This window comes from Anopheles arabiensis, chromosome 2 (assembly GCF_016920715.1).
Source record: "Anopheles arabiensis isolate DONGOLA chromosome 2, AaraD3, whole genome shotgun sequence".
NCBI classification, from domain to species: Eukaryota; Metazoa; Arthropoda; class Insecta; order Diptera; family Culicidae; genus Anopheles; species Anopheles arabiensis.
In genome coordinates this window covers 104,188,321-104,206,734 of record NC_053517.1, presented here as the reverse complement: position 1 = coordinate 104,206,734, position 18,414 = coordinate 104,188,321, and the positions used below count along the sequence as shown (strand labels likewise).

The 18,414-nt window shown below is 49.6% G+C and overlaps 1 protein-coding gene across 14 annotated transcripts in view; it reads right to left on the bottom strand.

Moving 5' to 3' along the window:
- Positions 1-18,414, bottom strand: part of LOC120898043 — an 84,431-nt gene that overhangs the window by 5,669 nt on the left and 60,348 nt on the right. For 11 of the 14 annotated variants that reach the window (XM_040303366.1, XM_040303365.1, XM_040303368.1 and 8 more), the window contains 7 exons: positions 17,299-17,989; positions 16,125-17,080; positions 15,222-16,050; positions 15,004-15,156; positions 2,807-3,128; positions 1,012-1,032; positions 209-463 (listed from right to left, as the gene is read on the bottom strand). In XM_040303366.1, coding sequence (XP_040159300.1) covers positions 209-463; positions 1,012-1,032; positions 2,807-3,128; positions 15,004-15,156; positions 15,222-16,050; positions 16,125-17,080; positions 17,299-17,989 — 3,227 coding nt within the window. Of the gene's footprint in view, positions 1-208; positions 464-1,011; positions 1,033-2,806; positions 3,129-15,003; positions 15,157-15,221; positions 16,051-16,124; positions 17,081-17,298; positions 17,990-18,108; positions 18,268-18,414 lie in introns of those variants that run through there. The other 3 variants (XM_040303372.1, XM_040303363.1, XM_040303364.1) reach the window with 3 other exon arrangements.

The window sequence follows — 18,414 nt, the reverse complement described above, 5'->3', positions numbered from 1 at the left end:
GGCAGCAGCATTATGCACCGATTGCAGCACAAACGCTGGAACGGGAAGCCCCTTGTAATGGCGAGACACTACCGTTGCAACTATAAATAACACGCGGAGCTCGTGCACTCTCTCCCTCTCTCTCTCTCATACTACTACAAAGCGGGCGGGCACGAATAGGAAGGGCGGTAGAGTAAGAGAAATAAAAGGGAAATGAACGTGCAAATACCTGAAGGTAAACCACCTGTCTTCTGAGATCCGCCAGCTCCTGCCGCTGGTCCTCGAGTAGGGCAAGGGCCGCCACGCTGGACTCGCGGATGAGTATGTTTTCTTGCTGCTGCTGCTGTTGCTGTTCCTGGGACGTTGCCGTCGTCGCTGCCGCTGTAGTTGTTGCCGAGCCGATCGTACCATTGGCGGCCATTGCGGCTGCTGCCGTCGTGAAGAATTGCCCATTGTTATTTTCAAATGGGTTGAGAGTATCGGTCTGTGAAAAAGGGGGAAAAAACCCACAGTTAGGACGGTATGAACGATGAGTTTTCCGGAACCTTCGGCGGAGAGTGGGAAAGAGGATCATGTAGTGGTGGAGCTGGGTTTACAATTAGTTACATTAGTAGGGTTTGTTTTTCCTGGTAGCAAATGCAACACAGTGGTGTATGGGGATATCATGCTTTTTTCGATATTTATACACTAGCACAGCCGGTCTCGTAGTACAGTCGTCAACTCGTACGACTTAACAACATGCCCGTCATGGGTTCAATCCCCAAATGGACCGTGCCGCCATACGTAGGACTGACTATCCTGCTATGGGGGGAAATCTATTAGTCACTGAAAGCCAAGCCCACAAGTAGTACAGGCAGGCCTTGACCGACAACGGTTGTTGAGCCAAAGAAGAAGAAGATACACTAGCACACACATGGTTAGTACGGTACGCGAGTTAGAAGTGGTGCGAAGGAGCGAAATTGTGGCTAGAAAGATCGTACCCAAAATATGTAAACTGTAAACATAAAAGCACCTGTAAAACATATAACCTACCATCATCAAATTTTCTTCATCCTGTTCGAGTTCGTGTTGGTGGGTGGTGGTTGTGGTGGTTCAGTTCGTACGATGGTGGGGGGACGGCCGTCACATTCGTGTATTCGAGGACACGGCCAAAAGAGGGTTGACACATACACACATACGTTGAGGTGGAGGGAAGCAGTAGCAGGCGTTAGGGAACGGCACCCACACCAAAACATCATCGGATTTTTTTTCGAAGTTTGGATGAAGAAAATATGGCGCGTGTATATACATCACATACACACAGAAAACACAAAAAATTGAAAAGAAAAACAGAAAGAAAGAAAGAAAGAAAGAAAAAACAAATAAAAGAGATAAGGAGAGAAGAAAAAACAAAAGAAATGTTAACAAACAAAAATAAAACGACGAATAACGATCGAGCAGGAAGCGCGCGCACGAGAGATAACGAGATTGCATGGTTGCGTATGGCGGTGCGCGAAAATGAATGCAAAAGCGCACACAATCACATCAACACAAACTAATGAATGATGGAAAGGATGCGAGAGGATGGAATGGGATGCAATTTTCTCGCGGCGAGGAAATTCGAAACCGAGTTTGCAAACTTTTAATCAGGAGAGTGGAATCGTGCGCTATTTGGAACACACAAACCGGTGATGTAAGAGCAATCGCCGAACGAAAACGGAAATGATGAAATGAACGTTATGAGAGGCATTTGAGAGGCATGATGATCAAGAATAATGCGGTCGATGCGGGCGAAATGTTAACACAATTGATCCAGTGTGGAAAGTGAGCGGGATGTAATGATGCGCGAGCATGCTGGTTTTGTGCGCACGAGAAGAAGACAATCAATCTAGGTAGGCGTTGACGTGAAGGAGCTGCATGCATTTTCACTGATGATCAGTGCTGCAGAATGTCATGAGCATCATGAGACGTTCAGAAAGTGCGTTAATGTTGAATCATACGCGAAATGTGCTGGCTGACAAGCTGAGCTTAATGCCGGCGCAAGCATAATCATGATTTTTTTTTTCTGGCTGGCTTTCTGGCATTACCAACACTCATGACTGAAACGAAGCTCAAATCAGCTCACGTACACAACTGAGATGATCAGAAATGAGACTCAAACAGTTGGTGGATCAATCACATGCTTAGTGACATTTTGTTTAGCATCCAACTCTTGGTCACTCACTAGCTCACGACATTTTCTGTTGACGATAGTCACGACATTCTTCGAATATACTTGGTGTGTAGTCCGAAGCAACAAAAAGAGCATGCTTTCTCGCTCTGTCTGCTTTGATCATTTGCCGGGTCAAACAGAGCGAGAAAATACGACTCGCAAGGACCGCATATCTCCCATGACTATCGTGATGATCACCGACACAAAATGTCGGGATCAAGTGAGACCAAGAGTCTCACAAAATGTCACTTATCATGTGATTGAACCACCGACTGTTTGAGTCTCACCTCTGATCATCACAGTAGAGCTCGTGACGCTGACATGATTTTGTATCAGACGGAATTCGTCATGACTAAGCCAGTGACACTTTGCACAAATGATCACAAATCAGTTTCACAAAAAAAAGTCATGACATAATGATTGACCAAGCTAAGGTCGCAAAAATGCCATGAAGCATGTATTGGTCATACCGATCGTTTTGAGTGATCACTTTTGATTATCACAATTGAGTAGGTGACGTTGACATGGGTATTGTTTCAGGCAGTTTTTTATGACATTGACATTTTGCAGCACTGTTGATGGCAGTTGATAGAAAAGCGCTTGCTTAGAGGCTCTCCCCCATCCCTGTTTGCTCACCTCTTGCATTATCCGGCGGAGTCGTACCAGCTGCTTCTTGAAGTGCACCACGTCCTGGAGCATGGAGTTGCGCAGCGACTTGTCGAGCAGGGTGAGATCTTCCGCGGAGTTGGTAGCGGTCGAGGCAGAGTCCGTACAGTTGTTGTTGTTGTTGTTGTTGGCGAGATTGTGGAACTGGCTCAGGGTGGCCGTCTTGTACGAGCCGGCGAACGTTCGCCGCGGCAGGCTGTCGATCGAGCGCGGGCTTTCCGATCCATTCGTGGGCGTCGCGTTGTTCTGCAGGCGTCGGGTGAGTAGCCGTGCCCTTGCCGGTAGCTGGGATCTGGAAGCGAAAGAGCACAAGGAAATAAGAATGAGCGTCAGTTCCGCTGTCTGAGTGCGCTGTTGGAGTTTGCGAATATGGTTTTGTTTGGAGGGAGGCAACACAGTAAAGCGCCTCCACACTGCGGATACAATAAATATACGTTTATGGCACAACGCGCTTTTTTTTGCAAAAATATCAAGCGAAGGTAACAGACAAAAAAATTGGTGCAGTAAAACTTGTTTACTGCGAAACTAAGCCAACACCACCTGGCAGCCCACCGTGGCAACCGTGGCTGGCAGAAAATCGATAGTAACCTATTTGCAATTCCCGTCGTCCCCGTCGCAGAATGGTGGTGGTGGTGATGGTGGTGGTCGCCGGCTCTGGAGGGACTCGTGGTGCTGAGGCGCACGCTGGCGCATCGCTCGAGCGTGCTGGTGCTGCCGGCGGTGCCGGACGGTGCCAGCAGGCGGTGATGGGCCGCTGCGGATGTGCGGCTGGCCGGTGCTCCGGTGCTGCTGCTGCGCTGCCGGCTGGGCACCGCCGCATTGACGGTGTGCGGTACGGTCAGGTACGCTGTGGCAGTGGTGGTGGTGGTGGTGGTGGTGGTGGACGATGACACCGGACCTTTCGGTTCGCTTGCCGCTTTCCGGTGGTGCGTTAGGAGACCGTGCCGTCCAGCGGTGGTGGTGGTGAACCCGCCCGCATGCATCGGGGAGTTTGAGCGGGACCGGCCGACGGAATGGACGTACAGCTTTTCCGACGTGTGCAGATCGGTCTTGACGCGGCGGGCACCGATCGGTGGGGACGAGCTGGTCGCATTGGATTGCATTTTTACACGACGTACAACAACTCAACCAAAGGCACACGCGGTGGTGGTAATCGAATTATGAGCGTTCTAATTTACACACGTCACACCACGGCGAACGTTGATTCCACGGGTTCCGTGGCTTGTTGCCCTCTTATCATAGTAATCCCATGGTTGACACGATAAAAAACAAACACCAGCGGAAGGCACTGGGGGTCACTCAGATTAGGGACAAACCGCTAATGCACACTCTGTTTGGGTGGTGTGCATATCGATTTTCGTCTTGCCTTTGATAAGGAACTCGTGTGCAAGACGTCGTACTATAATAGGGATGCAGTATCGATTTTCTTGCCCTTACAGAAGACGCACCACTACAGTAAACACATGACGGTTAGCGAGGGGCACTACTTTATCACAATTATCACAAGACGTCAATGGGACCGTACTTTCCCTTGTCTTACACGCGGCCACAAGTCGGGTTTGCTGGGTCGATATCAGGACGGGACCAACTTCTCCTATTAGCCGCACTCTGCACCGTCCGCTTGTTGCTTGGATGGGGACTTTTCGCACAGATTTCGCACTAAAGACCCGTCCGTCTTCGTTGGTTGTTCGGTGGTTCGTTTTCCCTCCTGGCCTACTACGATTTCCACTGCATTTGTAGTATTACTCTCTCCGGTATGTGTGTTCTCACTCTCGGGGAAATTCTTCCTCTCAGTATTACACTCTCTTCACTCTCTTTTTATCTCTCTCTCTCACATACACACTGTTCTCTCTTGCCGTTCTATGTACTCTTTTCGCACACTTGTTATCCCTTTTTAGCCCTTTCTTTTTGGTTTACTTTCTCTGCGAATCAACAGGGGGTTTTGGAGAAGAAAACCCCTTTTGCTCTGGAAAAAGGATGCGCACACAAACAGAGATACAACGTTCTGGAGACAGTGAGAGGAGCGAGAGACCTTTCTTGTGGAATCGTGAAAAACGTAAACAAACGAACACATACACACACACACACACGAGCGCGCTGTAATATTGAACGGAATCCCTAAACCCGTACCACCGACGTACGTCGTCGTGCGCGTCGTCGTCTGGTGCGGCTGCTGATTGCGTACTGAAGAAGCGGCAGCACGCGCGCACAAGTTGCGCCAGCAGGTTTTGGCTTTTCCTTGCCCGCGGCCTGCTGTGGGTATTCGTCCGTGGCCCCCCCAAGCCTCTTGGTCTCCGTATGGTCGGTGGGCAGCGGCGGCACCACATTCGCGTGTTGCGTTCGTACGCGTTTTCGTAGTACACACCTGTTCAAGCGCGTGTGTATATTGGGCGTTGAGCGCGAAAGAGTTTTCGCGCGTGCGGTTTTGGGGGGTGCGAGCGAGACAGCGCTGTGTGAATGGGGGACACCGGGTCCGGGTTGGTGCGTAACGTGTAAGACGACCACCACCGCGACCGCTGGCTGGCTGCATTGAATCGGGTGTCGTTTGATAAGATTGCACACACGCTTCCGCGCACCACCCAACCGCTGATTCCTCCCCTCTCCGTGTGCAACTCTTCACGACGGGTAGCCCGGGGTGGTGGTTTGTGATGGTTGATGAGGATGATGGGCTGAAATCCTTCCGCAATTTGGTGCGCTGCTTCGACCACGTACGTTTCCTTCTCGCCGCAAGTGAGCAACGCGTGTGCTGGTGACATTCACCAACACCCCCCCGATGACAGAGCAGCAGATTTTCTCTCACCAGGACCGAAGAAGGGAGAGGAGGTGGGTGTGTGTGGGTGTTTTGTTTCTATTTTTTCTTCCGTCGCTTCTGTTGTCTTTGTTTATCCGTTCGGGGCTTGGGCGGTTTTGATGATCATTTTGCCATTCGGGTCGCTCGCTCGGCAGAGCGTGAAAATTCGCTCGGAAAATTCGCTGCCAAAATCGCAGACGCGGATGATGTCACCCGTGCATTGATGATACTAAGCCGTGGGGAGGTGTGTGTGTTGGTGATACATTTTGAGGGACATTTTCATTTCAGTGTCGGCAGCGATATTATGGGCTTTTCCTTTTGCCTAAAAAAACACGACATTCTTGATGCATCGTTACGGTTTATATTGCTACTTCCGGTCAACGTCACTGTTTTTCATCGGAAGAGAGCCATTAAAACGAAGTGGAATTAAACAAGCATTCCTTTTTAAAGCACACTGCTTACTTGCTCGCCATCAACTGCCAGAGTTCGAAAGAAAAAAAACTAATACACATCTAAAAAGTAATGCTTCTCGATAATTGCCCTTTTTTTAAACACACAACAAAACCCCGGTTGCCCCTTTGTGCTGCAATGATAGGGTTTGGTTTGTCTGGTTTTCCTTAGTGTATTTTTATATAAATACAGACCATCGATTAAAGGTGGTGAGAGAGCGCGCGCGCGCGCGCACGCAGGCCCTCTAGCCGCAATGTGAAATCTGTGAAATTTTGCGCGCAGAAAGTGAAGCTACGAAGACAAAAAAAAACAAAAAAAAAAAACGCTACAACCAAACTGTTTTGCCGGCAACATAAATCACGAGCATCAGCAAGCAGCTCCAATTACGGTGCATTCGACCATAGCCGGAAGGCTGTGTGAGTGTGTGTTTACTTATCGGTGATATCGGAGTTGTTGTTGAAGGTGATAGCCCCGTACCACCGCGCAAAACCAAACACGCTGTACAGTGTTGCTGCGCGGCTTTTGAGCTTAGAAGCGGGTTCGATTTCAAATTTCACGTGATCGCGTGCAGTAGAATCACGTGCCGCTCTCACAGGGCAAGGAATCTATAGTAAGGCAGATCGCGCTCGATCGATCGTGCTTTGTCGAGGGCTTTCTCTATTCGCGCGAAATAGTTTTGTTTTTCTGTGTTTGTTGCCTGTTTGTGGGTTGAGCGAGGAATTGGGTCAGTTGGGAAGAAGTGAAGCGTGGAGGTGTTTGTTTTGATCGCTAAACCGGGTGCGGTTTTCTCTTTGCATGCATCAGCCCTTTTCGCGAGCAAATTCAAGCATGTGGGGGGCAAGGCATTGGATTTTTATATCCTTTTCAGGTACATTTCGACGCGATTTCTTCTCTTTCTATGTTAATATCTTGCGAACATGTTGATTTCCCAATAAGATCACACAGCCGGCATCAAAGAATTCATCTCAACATGTTGTCTCAGGATCATTTAAACAAGCAATAAACTACACCACCCTTAAGAAAGCAACAGGAACCAAAGCCTTTGCTTGTCGGAAACAAAAAGCAACAAAATCGGAACATCTTTTCAATTTCTAAACATCCACCAATAAATGTTAACGCAATGTGCCGAAAATATCTTCAAAAGAGCACAACCGCCTAGTCACCGTCGCCGCAGGTTCACCGATGAGTTCATTCTTTTCCCACCAAACAAAAGAGTGAAAGAGATTTGGTCACATTTTTGTGCGGTACTTGCAAAACACCAAAGTAATAAAACACGCTGCTTTATGTTTATTTCGTGTAGCACGCGTCCGGCGTATAACAGCATCATCGTGTGCCGAAAACACCCGGACACCCCGTAGAGCAAGCATACACCGTAGAGGAGCAATGCTACATAAATATTGAACCAAACGGTGTGCGCCGCCAGCTTGCCATTTATTTGTAAATTGTTTAAATATTTGAACGTAAATGAGAGAAGAAAAAAAGGAGGATGAGTAAGACCCACAGACACACAGTGAGGACTCTTCAAACGTGTCCTATTCGATGGCTGACGATGATGATGATGACATCCGATCGCGAAACGGTGAAGCGCAAAAGGTGTAGCACAACAGACACAGCAGCACGTGGTTTTTGGGGCGGTTTTTTGGTCGGCGCTCGCATCATGTGAGGTAATCGGATCGTGCTTAATTAAATTGATGTCACACCTCGACGAGCTACAGCAGCACAGCACATCATAAAGCGGGAGAGAGGTTGGGGTGAAAGGAAATTATGCCAACCTTCATCGACCGTGATGTGAGTTAGAGGAGCGCAACAACATCTACTATGATGTGGTTTTATTGGTCCCGTGGTTTTAATGATCTCAAATCATATTGGAAAAACGAAGAGTGGAAAAAATGGACAATAAGACTCCCATTGGTGCCACCATTTGTTGGTCCTTTTACGTCTGCCCTAAGCTCCAGTGTCCATCGACAGTTTACGACGATGGCATAGATGGCACGCATGGCAGATCATCGACAACCATCCCTACAGCCCCTTTAAGCCAACTATCCGTATCGAGCTAACTTCTCTCACCTCGAGCTCTCTCGTGACCAACCATGCGGCACCAATAGATTCTACCATCGGTGAACGGAAAACACTACCCCGAACCGAACCTCCAACCATCGGCGGCTGAAGTGACTCATCCGATGACTGCTCGAAAGCATTTGAGGTACACGATGATCGTAACGAGGGCTCTCGCTTTAGAAGACGGTAAAAGACGCCGTGAAATTATATCACGCACGCGCATCATTTGATTCCGCCGGTCGGTGCGCAACCACAACACATCCGGAGAGGAAGTGGGTGGACCGGCCGGCAGGCGCTAAACGAGCTGCAACCGATACATTACAACCAGCGTGTGCAGTGAATTAACCAAAAACGGAAGCAGCGTGTGCAATGCACTGGAGGGGCTGTAATCGTTCCGGATGCGTTTAATCAATAATCATTATCGAATGTTGCTACTTCGGTGCGTTATCGCACGCCGCCAGGTCTGACATCATACAAACACACACACACACCTTATCAATCGACACACAAATGACTGTTTTCGGGCTGCACACACACACACAACTGTTTTCGCTTTCTATACCGGTCCAGAGGCGGCGTGGAGTATTTGGAAGCAGCGCTGAATCTTCCACCCAGGTTTGGTTGGCCCAGGTCAGTTTGTGAGAGTATGGGGAATAGTGGAATGGAATTTTCCAGCAAAGTTAAGAGTTGGAAGAAGCGCAAGCAATGTTATTTTCCTTCGGTTTGCCTCTCTTTCGCGTGAAAATGCTGCACCGGAAGTGGATGGTTTTCAGGCTGTGAGTGTGTGTGCACGCAAAGGCGCACACAGAGAGCGCGCGGAGGATCACCACCAGTGAAGCATACAATTAATTGATTAAGCTTCGATAATTGACGGAGCCGTGGCTCGCAGAGTGGAGGCGTTGAGGCGGAAGCTTTTTCGATTACAAAACTGGCCAGCGGTTCGTCGTGAGAGAATATATGGTTTCGATTGGGTAAGTAGATGATCGCCATCGAGACATCGATATTGTTAAGTAACAAAGCAACAGGAATCGGGCAATTTAGTGAGGCAAATTGCATACATTTAGGCGTTTATAAAATGCACAATTAAAGTCTTGCTTTTTTGCTTGTTTAAATTCCCTTTCTGTATCATTGTTACTTCTAAAATTTAGTTTAAATGTAAGCCTTTCACTTTTTGTTTTTTCCATATTTTTTGCAATTTACGTTCAAGCCGTACAACACTTGGAAACAGAGATATTCCACAGACCAAAGCACAGATAAAAAAAAAAACCAAACACTGCTTCGTTTTGCGTTGTAGTAAAGCGTAGCAAATGATTTAATGTTGCTGCATGTACCTGCAAATCGCCATCGCAAAACATTCCGTAGCACCAGAGATAGAGAGAGAGAGTCACCGTCACCGTCTACCATCATCGTCAGGTCAAGAGCATTTTTAGTTTGCACGGTGGCCTTCAAAATTACAACGACGTTTGTTGGCTGTTGTGCAAATGCGGCCCAACAGCGACAAAAAAACCGATGCCATAATTAGCTCTAATAGCTTTGACCCCATAGCTGCTGCTGCTGCTGCTGCTGCTGTAAAAGTCATTACCAATTAAAGTTAAACGTTTTTAACTCTCTTTCATAGTCGTTTAAGAAGATGAACGGTACCGTTCAAAGAAGTTTCAATGAGAAGTTACTTCTACAAACTGCACTATTTTAAGACATTACATTCGCTAATTTCACCCACCACTACACACATCATTTACAGCGTGGCACACTGCCTTCCTCTCCCATGCGACCGCCCCACCTTCCCTAGACGTGCGCTCGTTCGCCACAGTTTAGTAACACACGCGAAAAACACGCGAGACTAGCGACGCCATAACAAACAGCATTGGCTTTGCCTGTGAATGGGTGCCCCCACACCATTGCAGCTGCACAGCACTGCATCACTGCACCGTTATCGCCAACCCAAGGTGTAGCATTGATAGGCTTATCAATTGTTCCGATGGTCACCACATTGGAGCATGAAATGATGAAATAGTTTTGAAAAACACGCATGCACGCTCGTACGGATTGCCTGAAGGGGGTTTGTGTTTTGTTTTGTGCTCTTGGATTCTATGGTAATTAGCTTCGGTGGATTGTTTTGCTTTTAATTAGCGGTACGAGCGTTTCGCTCGCCTGTGCAGCATTGCTTAAATTTATTGGCAAATTAGACGATTCGATTTGCGTGTTTTGCCAGCGTGCTCCAATGCAAAGCAAACGCACGATTTGCCCCTTGGTTGGTTGCCTTTTTTGTGTCACTGAGATTAATTATGCAATTTTGCAAATGAGCAGTTCACTTTAAATTAGTAAAGAAAAATGAGGAAACACTAATGCCACTGAAATGCGTATAAGAAAAGAGAGAAAAAGAGAAAAGAGTAAGCTGGTCTCGTGCGCTGCAATTGTTTCTGCATAATAGGAGCGCGTTCATTCGCGCCCGAAAGCTTCCGCCGTTTGCCGGTTTCGTGTCTCGACTATTTCCACACATCGCTCGCGGCATGGAAATTGGAGCCTGCGAATGCCTGAATGTCTGAAATGCATAATTTCCACACAAGATACACATGCCCTGAGACGCCCCGAAGGGGAAGTGGTGTTGAAATTTGAATAGAATAGAGCTGCTAGTGATCTAGTTTTCCCTCTTCTGCTTCTTTACCCTGCTAAAACACACGGCTACAACAACTACAAGATGGAGAGAAACGATCATTTACCCATTGGTGGTGGTGGCGGTGGGAGCCGGAGTCGGTTTTTCCTGCAGCACCACAGCCGGCGACGAACCGACGCCACTTGCCGGCGGTGGTGCATTCTCAGCCGACGTCGTTTCACAATCCTTCATCGTGATCTGGGTGGTGTTTGCCTGGCTTCTGCTGCTGCCTCTTGGCAGGCGTTTTGCTACCACAGTAAGACAAGTATACAAGTTTCCCGATCGAACCACACAACCACTTCACTGCATCGCACACTTCACTGGTAATTTCACAGCATCGGTAGAACCGACAGAGGAGGAGCAAAGCTTCTGGCTTTCAATAATTTTCACGTCTCATGCACAACAGGTACGTACCAATCGGCCAACCCGCCAACCCTATGCTGCAGCATACACCGTCGTCAAAGACAAGCGCGTGGAAGCGGTGGAAGAAGCTAGCAAAACGCAAACATTCTTAGTGTTGGATGTTGGATGTTGGCTTTTTTACAGACGGGTTGATGAACTTAAAGGAGCGGGTTGTTGCGGTTCTCAACTGTAAGTTGTGGTTTTTTCGGTAAATTATAGCTGAGGTTGAGCTGTTGTCGGACGAGTTTTAGGCCTTTTTTGTTGAATCTAACCACTTTTGAATGGTTTGTGCACTTGTAGGACTTTACACAATGTTGCAAACACAGCTCGAATTCAGCATATAACTGAATGAAGGATGGTTTAAGCACTTGCACTATCGAAACACCACAAATAGCAGACCGCGTGAGCCACCGACGTGCAACTACAGACTATTTGCTTCTGCACCAAAACCCCAAAAACTCAACCACCTCTTCTCACTCATCAGCTGATGTATTTTTCCCTGTTCTTTTTTCCGTGGGTGCATCAAACATCAAATAAAACCCGCATTAGACACACACACATACACTGCAAAGATCGTGTGCCACGGGGAGAGATCGGGGGCACAAAACAATAAAAATATCTTTTCTTTTTTGTTTTACCACACTAAATCACACTTGATCGGTGGTGCTTGGTGATGGTGGTGGTGTTTGTTGCAAGAAAACTAAACGTTCCACAACGGCTGTGCCTGTCTGTCGGTTGACCCTGAACAGGTTGCAGGAAATGATGCACCATAAACAGAAACACACGCGATCGCGTTTACTGCTCACAGTGCACGAGAGAGAGAGAGAGAGACAGAGCAAAACTGTAGCACCACGTTTCTAATTTGCCGCCCTGCCGCCGCTAGTGGGATGTCAAAATTAGAAACTAAACACAAACCGTATGAACCAGCACGTGCGGTAGCATGCGGACGGAATGGATTCGAACCGGGTAAAGGATCGGAATGGACGAACGACAAAACACCACAACCACCCTTTAGGAGAGTCTCTTTGTCTCACCACTGATCACTCGGCGAGGGAAATGCTCCGAATAGTTTTGCTGATCGGCAGCCTCCCACCGCCCCAAACCGATCACAGCTGATGGCCGTGAGGTCGATCTTTGCCCTTCTATCAAGTATCACCAACACCGCGCCCCGCTGGTTGGTGGTTGATCGAACCAGATAACCTTGCGTCACACAGGCTGTGTGTGCGTGTGTGAGGATCGATCAAATACTGAATAAGGGCTGCAAGCAGGCAGCACCACAGCCAGAGCCACGGCAGGTATGTTGTGGCCGTAAAACGTACACACCAAGAACTGAACGGGCGAGCCAAACCTGCCACCAGCGACCAGAGAGCATCGGAGAGAGTGTGTGTGTGGGCTCGTAGACCGATGAATGCGCGAGTACACACGGTTGCGTGTGACTCACCCCAAAGGCTCGAAGTCGTTGGTGGTGGTGGTGTTACCTATACCGATGGCTCCGAGTGGTGGAAAATCTACCTCTAGGTGGTGTTTGTGTGGTGGCCAGCATAACATCCCTTTGCAAGCCGGGGGTGAAGAGAAAAGCTTCTCAACTGTTTGAACCATTAGAATCGACATACAGCATGGATTGTGCAACACACACAAGTAGCTGTAATTACACACCTTCACCTCAAATCAGATCATTCGTGTCTTGAAGATACCTTTTTGAGACACACATACACAACACCATGAAGATCATTCATGATCATGCGGTGAGATTAGGTTCAAAAGGGAAAGAAAGAGAGTGAGAGAAAGAAACCCAAAAGCAGCTTCCATCCCCTATTTGCTGTGGTATTTGAGAGAAACAACAACAACAAAAAACCGGCTTTCCCATCACAACTACCATCACCACCACCAGCGCACGCGAACGCGCGTTCTCATCAGCTGTGCGCGCGGTTGAAATCCACACAATGCACGCCACCCCACACACACGCGAACTTCACGCGAGCGAGCAAAGGGCAACCAAGCGCGGCGAAGGGACCAGAAGAGTAGTAAAATTGCGGTTAATGCACATCATCGTCCCGGTGGTGGTGGTGGTGCATTCCATAACGGTGTGGTGTGGCTGGGCGGGCAGGGATTTTGTTTCTAGAGCAAGTAGCTCTAACTTCGGTTCTAGTAAGCAAAAACTGAAATTAAAGACTAGCAAAGTGTGTTGTATAAAAAAAGAAGGTTTTGCAAGGTTCTTTTTTTGAGGGTGCATGAAAAGCGCCAACAAAAGAATGGTTTTATATGTGTTTTACGGTGATGTCTAGCTGTAAAGTAATTAGCATAATGCATGTTAAACCCCCCAGCTATGGTGTATGTCAAGGTTAAGCTGTAAAGTTGCTATGTAGATGCCTTTTTTGGTATAATCGTTTCGTGCGCAAACCTTACACCGTACTGCACCAAATGAGCCCTCTCCCCGCCACTAGTCGCTGCTCTACATAACAGTAAATCGACTAACCGTTCAGCGGTACGCCCTTTATAGAACGAATCTTTAGCCCGAGCCAAAAAGGCATAATGTTGCAACATCATACTTACTTTCCGCTCCCCAACCCGTCAGTAATATATTTCCCGTTTCCCGCTCATCAACACACACAAGCACAGCGGCTTCAATGGTGAAGTAAAGCTAGAAGGGTAACATGATCGCGATAATCTCCCCCCATGGGTGTATCATAATCGCCATTAGTTGCGCTTCGGAGGATCGAGGGAAAACAAATTTCCAAACATTGAAGCCCGACTGCAGCTATGACAGCTTTAGAAGCGATTTATACTGCTTTTGGGGAAGCAATAAGAGCAATAACTTCCATGCAAAAGACGTGTCCAACACTAAAAACCCCTTTTGGTAGGGCTCACGAAGACAAATGGTGTGCAAATGACTGTGCAACTATGGGCGCTTTAAGTTCGCTCGTTCCGTTTTCGTTCGATCGCCGCCACCGCGCACCAACATAAGCAATAATGAAGTGAGGCCGCGTTGCCGGAAATGGCAAACGAGAGTACTTTGAGCGTCCCGAAAAAGAATCCGCTATTCGATCGTGTGTGTGTGTGGCTAGCTGAGCTTCTTTCGCAACCTAGGAGAGCACTTTAAGGGCAGCAGGAAAGACAATCATTTCGATTGCGATGACATACACACACAGACAGACACATACAACCGGGCCGGTTCGCATTTACGGGGGAGCAGAGCACGACCCTAATGAGGGTGACGGTAATCCGCTCTCATTAGGGACGAACCTAGCCTAGCCCAGGGGTTACCATCGAATACGTCGAACCGTCCGAGCATTAGTGCAGCCATGCGAAAGGGTAAGCCAATTTGCTGTTGGATTACCGTTTGGACGTTGGTATGTCAAAAAAAAAGTCGAGCCGACACTGCAAAAATGGACAGTCGGTACGGGTAATAGGAGACCCCGGACCGAGCCCAGCGGCACTATTACATGGGGCGGAGGTTTTGAATTAAAGGTACATAGTGCAATACACTCCGTACAGTGTGTAGTATGTAAAATATAAAACAAATGTTTTTTACAATGAAGATTACAGCAGATAAAATACATTTCAAGACATTCAAGACAAGTTCAAGTTACATATGGTGAGAAAACACCAAATTCAAATTAAATTTTATGGCTGTTTCAGTCAATCCACCATGCTATAACGTTTTCTAGCACCATGCTATAAATGTGCACATGATTGCATACTTTTAGGCGCATAAAATCTTCACCGACCAAGGGCTTACACCGAACCTCGCAGTTCAGTTTTGATTTCGAACGGAAAGAAAGTGCAAAGCAGTTAAACAAAACTTCAACTCACCTGTGAGTGCTGTTGCTCTGCGGGCTGCTGCGTAGCAGTGTGCTCCACTCGCGTATGATGTGTCCGCCTTTGTTCTCCAGCTCGGACCACAGCTGCAGCTCGTCCATCGAGTTTAACCCGTTAGCGCTGCCACCCATACTGGAACGCGCGACCCTAAACCACCGAAAAAAGGAGGTAATTAGCACGGACACGAAATTAACCCACCCACTATAACATACCGATCGATGGAGTCCATGCTGCTGTTGCAGTCAAAGTCAAGCATAAAGTCATCGGACGCGATCGAGTCGCACGGTGAGAGCGTGTCGAGCGATTCTGCCCGCGCCATGCGATTGCCGCTGCGTGCCGACTTGCGCGACAGGGCCGGCGATTCGTACGCATCCGGCATAGCCCTCCTCGGCTTGGGCGCTGACGGTGGAGTCGCCCTGATTGCTGCCGGTTGGGAGCCGGTCCCGTTTGTAGTGCCAGCAGCAGCAGCTCGATTGTGGTTGTCCTTTAGCGTTCGATCGGTGTCGGTCTTCTGTGATGTCAGGTTAAGATTGAGCGAGCCAAGATCGAGCGTACTGCCCTCATCGAACACCAGCCCCGGCTGGTCGGCGATTTCGTCGTCAATCAGAAAATCCCTCCCGCCGTCCGACAGCGACAGTGAGTTGGAAGCATGGGTCGGTGTGCCGGGCGAGACGGGACTGGTCAGCTCGTCCAGCTCGGGCGAGATCTCATCGATGTCCTTCTCCTTTTCCTTCGTGTTTTCGGCCGTTTTCTTGCCGCCGCGCGGTTTCTTCACGTCGTCCGAGTTCTCCGTACAGCTGCTAACGAGACTGTCCGTCGGGGAGGTTTCATCGTCCAGCAGCAGCACGTCACTGATGGCGGCGGCCATTTCCGCAAACTTGGCCTGCTCGTTGCGGTACATTCGGTTCGGTTCGGTGGCAGCATCGCCGCCCCCACTAGCAAGCGGATCCGTTCCTGGGTCGGTGAAGCTGACCAGCACCTCCGACACACTGTCCAGGTTGGTGGCGGAAACATCCATCGGGATCGGCGCTGAAATGGAAGCTGCAAGGAACACGCAACAAAAGGTTAGAGCAGCGCAAAAATGAGATGCTTCTCTCGTGCGTAGCAAAACTTACAGAACGCCGAAGGATTGCCCGCCGTAATGGTGACGGAGCTGATGTCCTCCTCTTCCTGCTCGTCCTGTGCGCTGCCGGGCATCGAATCGGTCTGCCTCGATGTGCTGCTCTCCACGCTGCTCGTTAGGCTGCGGATGCCAAAGTCTTTCGCGGCCAGTGCCTCACCGGCCGTGAACCAGGAAGCGCGCGAGCAGCTCGGCGTCGAGCTCTTGCTTTCCTCGTAGCTCTCCATCAGCTCCTTCATCGCGCCGCCCTTGATCAGACTCTTTTCCGACGAGTTGTTATCGCGCAGTAGCTTTTCCTCCTCGAGGCTTTCCTTCTGCCCTTCGCTGTCCGGTGCCGTCGGTGTCACTTGCTCCTCTGCCGCGCCCGGCTCGGCCTGCTCGTACCGGTTATCGTTGATGTCGATATCGTCGTGCAGGGCGGACGCATTGGCACTGGCATTCAGCTCGGTCGAGCGGATCAGCCCGCTGAGCGGTGCCGTTCGCTGGTTGCCCGTGCTGCAGAACGCACTCGGCAGCTCCGGCAGCGGCAGCGGTACGATCGGTTCCGTCGTTAGCGCTTCCAGATCGCGCACCTCGAACTTGTGCCGGCCGCTCATCACCATCTCCAGGTTGCGGTAGCGCTGCCGCGGCATCCGGATGCTGCTGGTCGTCGTGGTGGTCGTGTCCTCGAGCGCGGGCGCCCCGGTCACGTTCGTGTTGGCGAACTCTTTGCGACTCACGTTGACCGCATGCTTGGCACCCTTCGTGTCCATCGTGTAGCGCGAGCTGGCGGCGGCGGCGGGCCCGGCGGTAGTACCGGTCAGTGAGATCGACACCGGGTACTGCGGTTTCGGCAGGCTGGACGTGTGCAGCGTAAACTTGCTGGCCGTTGTGGCCGCCTCCTGACCTAGTTTGGCCGATGTAGTGGTGCCGCCGGCCGTATGCCCATTGCCAGTCAGTGGTGGTTTTGCACTGCAAACGAAAACACAACGATGGTTAGAGTGAAGCTATTAATAAATGTATCATTCTGCTGGCTTGTACTGTCTCTTTCGGCAAGGAAGCATGCCAAACACACGCAAATTCGGAACGGACGCGTGACGCAGATGGTTGGCACGCTGTTTACAGCCAAAGTTCACATAAATAGTTCCCTTTACACAGTGCTAACACGCAACCAGTTCTAACGTACTTACCATAGACCACCACCGCTTGGTGCGTTCTGGCCGGCTTCGCTGCCGTGCGTATACTGATGCTGCTGGGCCGTCTGCTTCGCCCCGGTACCGGAATGCTGAGTATTTTTATGCTCTCCCTGGTTGCATTTCGTCATCTGATGTTGATAAGTCCCACCGGCACCACTGTTGGAGTCCGGCACGGTGGGGTGGGCTATTTTCGTACTCGGCGCCTGGTATTTCGGCAGCGGACGATGCAGCGCAGTTGCACCCCCACCGTACGCGTGCTGGTGCAGCAGGATCGCCCCATTCCCGCCGGTTCCGGTTGCAGCCGCCGCCGCTGTTGTGCCCGGCAGCGGCGTAAAGGTTGTGCGTGCGCTGGCCGCCGAGGAGGCGCTCTTCGAGCGGCGCTTGTCGTTAACGACGTACACGTTGTTATTGTTGTTGTTATGGGCGTGGATGTTGTTGTTGTTGTTGGTGTTGGTAGCGGTGGAGGAATGTTTGTCAAAATCGTTGGCCACCCGGGGCTGCAGCCCGACCGATGCCGGCCGGACGATGTTGTTGGTGCGGAAGCCGAACCGATTGCTGCGGTACGGCGCCCCGTTGCTGTCCTTCTTGGCGGGTTGGAGCCGCGGTGTGGAACGGCCGGTGGCGGCCGTGGTTCGGCCGGGGCCCATCACACCACCGCTCGTGTCGTCCACCGACTCTACCGATCCTGTGGGGCAAGCAAGAGGGCAAGAATGGGAAATGTTATATTCTAAGTACGGACAAGACACGCAACTGAGGGGTTTGAAAACACGTGTTCAAGGAAGGTTGGAAGTAGCCGTCTATTACCGAAGGAAATGATCTGATTGAACGAACATCCAAACAGTGCGATGAGGAAAGCGTTTGACATTCGGAATCAGTTCTAGCTGCTAGTTCTACTACTGTTCAGCTAAGAGAAATGCGTGGAAGCGCAGGAATGGTCCAAAACAGAATCTAACAGCTGCCTGGGGCTGAACTGGGAATACTAACAACAACCTGTCAGTCAATGATGTCGTTGACCCGAACCATTTGATTGACATTTGATACTTGTCTTCTAATTGTGTGTCTGCGTCTTCTGTCTGTTGCTAACGTTATTTATCTTGAGTGGAAACAACA